Here is a 6,952-nt window from a genome sequence, read left to right as displayed (position 1 = left end):
TTTCCCAAGTTGTGTTCCCATTTAAGGCAATTTCATAATGGCTGGAAATTGCTTTGCATTGCGCTTCGGTTTGACATGTATGTCACGAAAACATCACAGATTTGTGAAACAACTCACTGCTAATTCTCTGTCTGGTCTGGAAATGATTTTTATTATCATTATCATTATTATTATTATTGTTGTATCATGTGGAGATGTATAAAACAAACGAACCAGGGAATGACTTGTGCTTTTTCAAGCGGCTTTATTTCCAAACTGGAAGGAGATGATGACAGATGGGAGATAGATGATTGCAAAGCTCAGACCAGGCAGTTTGGTCCAAACACCGTTGGGGAAAAGACAATTCAGGCGGTTTCCGGGAAAAGGATGGTGCTCAACAGGCAGAATACTGCATCTGTTACCTTTAAGCTATAATTCTTACTTTTTAAAAAACAAACAAACAAAGCAGCAGTCTCACCACATAAAGCCATGAATGGTAAGTTTGAGCAGCATTGCAACTCATGGTTATTGGAAGCAGCCATGAATCCATGACCTCTGTGGCTATTTTTGTCATAATTGAGTTGCTATAGCTGTTTGTGTTACTGGAGAGAAAATAATCATTTTAATTAAATGAGGACAGGGAACAGTTGTATAAGTGCACAGAGCTCTTGCTTGCAACCATTTGGTTTCATCAGTTATTTAAATCTCCTAGCAGCTCTGCGTGATATGGATTATCAGGCCTTAATGCACTGCAAATCATCCAAATAAAACTGGCTATGGTTGCTATTGACATTTTCATATTTCATTACTTTTTCAGGAGACATCTGACAGCAGTAGCACTGGTGAGGAGACATTTTTCTGTTGCGATATAGATTGTACATCAATGCGTGTGCTTGTATCTCTGATTGAACATTTCACTGTACTATAACTAGATGAAACAATGATGAATAAATGTTGCATTGTATGCACATAACTCAAAGTTCATGTTCCTTCAGTTCAACACAAATGCATCCCCCCCAACCCCGAGCTTAAATATAGCCCAGTCTCACAAAGCAAGAGCTTGATGGCAGAAGTCAATGTTGCTCTTGTTCAGGATATTAAAACTCTGTACAGTCTTTTCAGTCTCTGATCGCTTCCAATTCAATTGGTTTTTCAGAATAAAAGCACAGTAACTGAACAATAAATAGGTAACAGAACACACAAACTGGTTTGAAATAAATAATACAGTGTTTTCAATCTTTGCCTCCCGTCACATACACCAAATATAAACTGATATTTCATTACAGAAACACAGGGCCAGATTTCACTGAGTCAGGCTGGTGTCCTGTGAGGCTCTTTGGTCCCTTGAGGGTGATCTTTAAAAAGCCATGTACTCGATGTCACAGAAAAAACATTCACTTTTAGATCATTAAGACTGTCCCAGTGTAGCGACACACTACCGATCTTTCCTCCAAATTCATCATAAACATTACAGACAACCAGATGCAGGAAATCTGTCAGTACAGTAGATCTGTAGTACATAGCAGCCAGAGGAGGCACTGACACTTTTTAAGGAAAAACAAGAGTCAACACGCATGCACACTCGCACACTCGCCCACATACACACACACGCTCACACAAGTCAGCAGAATTAGACATTTACTAAATTGATGTGTTGCTGCTGACAGCCCTTGTCCCATTGAGTCAATAAACATGTGCTGTTCACAGTTACAGACACATTTTCTTGTTTTTTTTTTCCTTCTTTTTTTTCTTGTCCAGGAAACTCACAAAGCTTTAGTGTCTTCGTGAGAAAAATAAAAGTACCATTCATCTTCTTGCCTCTCAGCAACGTGTCGAATGTGCAATGTAGAGGTCCACTGCAGAAGATGATGTGCCAGAGGCATCGGTAAGGAGTGACTCAGACAAACAGTTCTCAGTATAACCCCTGTAGGTGTAATTAGGGGGAACATCACACGTCCATAATTGCATTGTTCATCTCGGCGTTACAGTCAATATAAAATGTTTACCTGGTAAATAATGCTGCACAAAGCAGGATTTGTTTTGTGAAAGTTAATGCTTGCCAGTAGAATGATAAGAATCTGGTGGTTTTTATTTTTAGGAGATGCACCTCCCATTTGATACTGTGAAAAAACACTGAAAGGGTTTGAAGATGCTCTAATTATCTTTGAATGTTGCTCGAATGTCCAAATACTGAGGCAGTTCATTGAAAGAGAAGCTCAGGCAAGTCAATTAGGGTGATTCTACAGGTTAAGTTAAAAGAAAGAAAACTGTAAGCTAAGAGTATGAGATGCAGTCTCATCACTTTTCGTCTACTTCTCAGCATCATACATGGGATTTTATATCAAGTCCATCATCCAAAGTTAATTTTTATTGAATATTTCATGAAAGGTGAAAGCCAAGAGTGTCATTATAAACAACCTGAGTGTCCATTATGACCAGTGAAGCCAAAAGCAAGGTGGCAGGGCTTCACATGAAGGCTTTCTGCACAAAATCTCCGAGTTAAGTCTGAAAGGGTGCCCTTGTTTGTGCTATCACATTTGAGATTGTCAGCAACCTTCTCTTGTTGTTGCATTTTTAGATAAAAATCAAGGAACACATGTTTGCCCTGCAGCTTTGCAATTGAGACTACAGACACAGTTGAAACTGCAGACGTAGGGAATCATCACTAATCTTATGTGCTCCTTGTGTTGTCTATTGATAAGTAAAGGGCCCTAGGCTCACAGGAATCTAAGGCCACTTGTCCTTACTTTTACCTGTCTTCTTTAGTCCCAAAGTTTTTGATAACTACAAAACATGTATAAAAAAATATGTTGTATTCATTCACAGAGTTAATTCCCACTTGTTTTCTGCCTTCTATAAGTTTTATAGTGTATTTACATTTCTTCTATCATGCTGCCCCCCTCTGTCTCCCAGGATTATCTATTATTCCTTGTCATCCAAAGATAAAACTTTGGATTCAAAGTCTTATCAGAAATACTAAAGTACTAAGCAGGTTAATAGTGTCTCGCTCAGCTGCTTTTTCATCGTCTGTTTCTTCGCCTCACTCTGTAAAAATCTGTCAACCAGTTGCGAGCTGAGATTTCACAGTCCGGGGTTTGTGTTTACACGCTGTGGCTGTAAAAGTGGCTCTCAGTTTTTACATATGACGTATTTTTTTAAACAGCCCTTTAAGTGTTCTGGAACATGATTGGTTTTTGTTTTGTTTTGTTTTTTTATGCCTCAGAAATGTCCATTTTCTATACAGCAATTTTATGTGCTAAAAGAAAGTACCCTTGGTGCTTCTGCACAGTATCTTTTTGAAGGCCTTTCTAAAGTCTTTGTTAAAGATGGTGTATATGACTGGGTTGAGTGAGGAGTTGCAGTAACCAATCCAGAAGAAAAATGTAAAGAGTGGACCTGGGATGGTGCAAGTCTCTGGGCACACTGCCTGGAGAGAGTAGGAGAAGAAGAAGGGGAACCAGCACACCACAAAGACACCAATGACCACTGCCAGGACAAAGGTGAAACGTTTCTCTCTGTTGACCATGGCTTTACGCCTCGCTGCTCCAGGGTTGTTATCTGTTTTTGACTTTCTCCCTGGCACCAGACGAGCCCCCTTTGAAGTGGCAATCATGTCGCGGTAGCGCTTGACTGAGGCTGGGGAGTGGATCCCCCCTCCAGCAGGAGACCCTGGCATGCTGGTGCTGCCGCGTCCCCCTCCATGGCTGTGCTCCATATCGCTCTCTGTGCTTGAACTGTCAGCATTGTTATTGTCAGCCTTTTTCTTTTGCAGACGCTTGCCCTTCTTCCCCTCCGCTTTAGTCTTGGTGGCAGACTGAGGCACAGTGGAGGGGGTTGAGGGGACTTGTGAAGAGGTATCAACCTCTGTGGCCGTGGGCACGGCTGGAGAAGGGGATGGAGGCTGCAGGAGATTATTGGGTGTGGGATTTGGGGAGGTTTGAGACTCTGCTGGAGCAGGAGAAGGTGTGATAGCGAGGGTGGGGGGTCTGGCATTTGAGGTTTTGTTGGATGAAGGAGGTGTGCTTTCTTCTTCATCCTTCCCATTGGCTTGTACATGCCGAGGAGGCTGACTTGGTGTTGCACAGCCAACCCCATCTTTCCTGGGCTCTCCTGGTGGGCAGCGTGTTCTCTGCTTGGCTATTTGGTAAATTCTTACGTAGACCAGGATCATGATGAGACATGGAGCGAAGAAGGAGCCAATGGTGGAGTAAAGGATGTACCAGCGCTCATCATTCAGCTGGCACTGAGGTCCTCTCTCACTCCCCTTGTCGCCACCCTCACTCTTGTTCAAAGAGAGCAGGGGAGGGAAGGAGATAATGGCAGAGATGAGCCACACCACCACAATAGCGGCTTTGATGCGTTTGGGTGTCCGCTGACGTCCGTAAGTGACCCTGGAGATTGACAGGTAGCGGTCCAAAGAGATGGCACACAGGTGCACGATGGAGGAGGTGCAGAACAGCACGTCCAGCGCCAGGTAGATCTCACACCACAGAGACTTGAAGTACCAGTAGCCAAGCAGTTCGTTGGCTAAAGAAAAGGGGATGATGAGTGTGGCCACTAAAATGTCCGCAGCAGCTAATGACACCAAGAACAGATTCTGCGGACCTCGGAGTGACCGGCTGGTTAGGACAGCGATGATGACCATGATGTTCCCGACGATAGTGAAGATGACCATTAAGGTTATGGCGGTGGCAAAGGCCGCCGTTGCTTCCGGGGAGTAGGGGGCAGGATTGAGGACACTCTGGTTGCATGGCACGGAGGATCCCGAGCCGCTCACACTGCTGTTCCAGCCACTCAGCTCCATGGAGCAGCCGCTGTCCTGAACCGAGGCCATGCTGGGATTATTTTTCCAAGAGGCTTTAAATTTAAAACAAGCAAACAAAAACAAACAAATAAACATGCAAAATATTTAAAAAATGTATAAAGTGTTAAACACTCTTAGATTATCACGCATTTTTGTCCTTAATAAAACAGTATATTTACATTAAAATACATTTTGTAATAAATTGATAATTATTTGGCATATTTACCTCAGCCGTTCTAGTTTTGTCACTGTGTTGTTCGCAAATGATCACTCCCTTGCACCCTCCACGGCAGGTCTTCCAAATCCATTTTATGTGCAACAAACAGTCCTGGGGAACGCGTCAAGACGCGGATCTTTTCAATCAAAACGCATTGCCACTTTTCAAAACCCGTTCTTCTCCACAAAAACAGAAACAGAAAAAGAAAAAATAATCACTGCTGGGCGTTCGCCCTCGCAGAGTTACATCGCACCCTGAAGAATTAAAACTTGATTTTTTACACAGACCGATCCTTTTTCAGTTAATGTCATGAAAATGGAAAGATTTAATTTAAAACGATCTAATTTGGGGCCATTTACGGTGAGGCGTTGTTGGATATCAGAGATCAGATTAGAGTAAATTGGTCTGATTTCCGTGCGTCCTCGTTTGGAGACGCGCGTATACCTGACAATCTCGTTCGAATAGCGAAAAATAAAAGAGTGATTTTAGATGACGCGAAATAAAACCAATGCGGTGGGATATTTACACTGATTGTCTGTTGAAAGATTATGATGTTTCACAGGAATACCAGCGTTTCCAATCAAGAAAGAACACAAAGAACAACCTCAAGCTCTCCAGCTCTCCTGCGCACGATGTCACATCTGCTTTCAAAACACGTTGTTGTTTCAGTAATAAAAAGATCCTCGCAGAGCAGCTCAAGTCGGTGCGTCTCAGGAGTTTTTTTTTGTGGTCCCTGGCGCTTCAGAAGTTTACCGGGATGCCATGATTCAGCCGCTCCGCTGATGCACCTCGCAGATTTCCTCGCAGAGGGGCAGCAGCATCTTCACTTGTGAACAGGACCTTACGACGAAACCTAATAAGTGGGGTGCCTCCCATCTCCCTCTTCTTTTAGACCCGGTGATGTCACTGTGAAGCCGAGCGTCATGGGATGTTTGCTTCCTCCATCCTTGTACAGCCCCCCACCTCCCAAATTATATCTATACCCAAGCGTCTCAGCCAACGCAGTTATATTAGAAATGGCTTGTTGGGTGGCACTGCTCCGGTCAATTAACTCCACAGGACGCTGTGATGTCCAGCTGGGAGAGCAGAGACGATGCCATCTGCTTTACTGAAAACATTTGTTTCATTCCAGGGACTCCAGGGTAAACAGCACAGTCATCATTACCATCACCATCATCATTTTTCCTCAAGATGTGGCAACTTCACATTTATGCTTTTCAAGCAAAAAGCCTGTGTGACATTATATCATTCTTTGGTTTTTAAACGATTTTTTCACTTAGTCCTCAATAACTCCTTCAGTGCTGGAGGTCTAGATAAAGGCACAGTGTAATACTAAAGGGAAATGCCATCCAAGTTTTAGCTGCCCAGTCTTGTTAAAAGCTTTTTCTCAGATTTTTAATGAGATTAGGTAAGGTAAGCACAGTGTCTAAGATTGTACAAGCTGAAAAACACCTCAGTGTTTGAGGCAGGGTTTATGTGCACAGTTCAATGTGTTTTGTGAGCGTCCAAATCAATACAGATTGCCAGCTGATAATCACAAAGGCAGGCTCAATTTTACGTGCGAGAAAGTAGTCACACCTTTATAATACAGTAAAACCACAAATGTCTAAGAATTCTAATAAAACAAATTCTTCATTTTGAAAGATGAACCCCTTCGGAGATTTAAATTATTGATGCATTAGGTACTGACTGATCCACCCTCTGGATTAAGGATCTAAAGCAATAAATCATACATTTTATGTAGTTACAGATTTTGCATATCAAATCCAGTCCATGGGTAATGACAACCATCAATTAAATGGTGCAGTAAAAGTGAATTATGTCCTTGTGAAATCTGAAATCTCCTCATGCTCATCTACCTCTCCACTCCCTGGATAAACGCACCGTGTTACCTTCCACCTCTGCTCACTGTGCGAGGTGCAGGGTGAGGGAATAAGGCACTCATTGTAATG

The 6,952-nt window shown here is 42.7% G+C and overlaps 1 protein-coding gene across 1 annotated transcript; it reads right to left on the bottom strand.

Moving 5' to 3' along the window:
* Nucleotides 1-234: 234 nt before the first annotated feature.
* Nucleotides 235-5,875, bottom strand: adra2b (adrenoceptor alpha 2B). Its single transcript, XM_085425964.1, has 2 exons — nt 5,010-5,875; nt 235-4,836 (listed from the first exon to the last, which is right to left on the bottom strand). Exon 2 carries the CDS (start codon nt 4,811-4,813, stop codon nt 3,236-3,238), a length of 1,578 nt encoding a protein of 525 aa, XP_085282090.1. The 5' UTR covers nt 4,814-4,836; nt 5,010-5,875; the 3' UTR covers nt 235-3,235.
* Nucleotides 5,876-6,952: the final 1,077 nt, after the last annotated feature.

This window comes from Rhamphochromis longiceps, linkage group LG12 (assembly GCF_057381845.1).
Source record: "Rhamphochromis longiceps isolate RC_006_pf linkage group LG12, R_longiceps_female_GT1.1, whole genome shotgun sequence".
Taxonomy (NCBI): Eukaryota; Metazoa; Chordata; class Actinopteri; order Cichliformes; family Cichlidae; genus Rhamphochromis; species Rhamphochromis longiceps.
The sequence above is the reverse complement of the archived record's forward strand: the minus strand, read 5'-3'. Positions and strand labels throughout refer to the sequence as shown.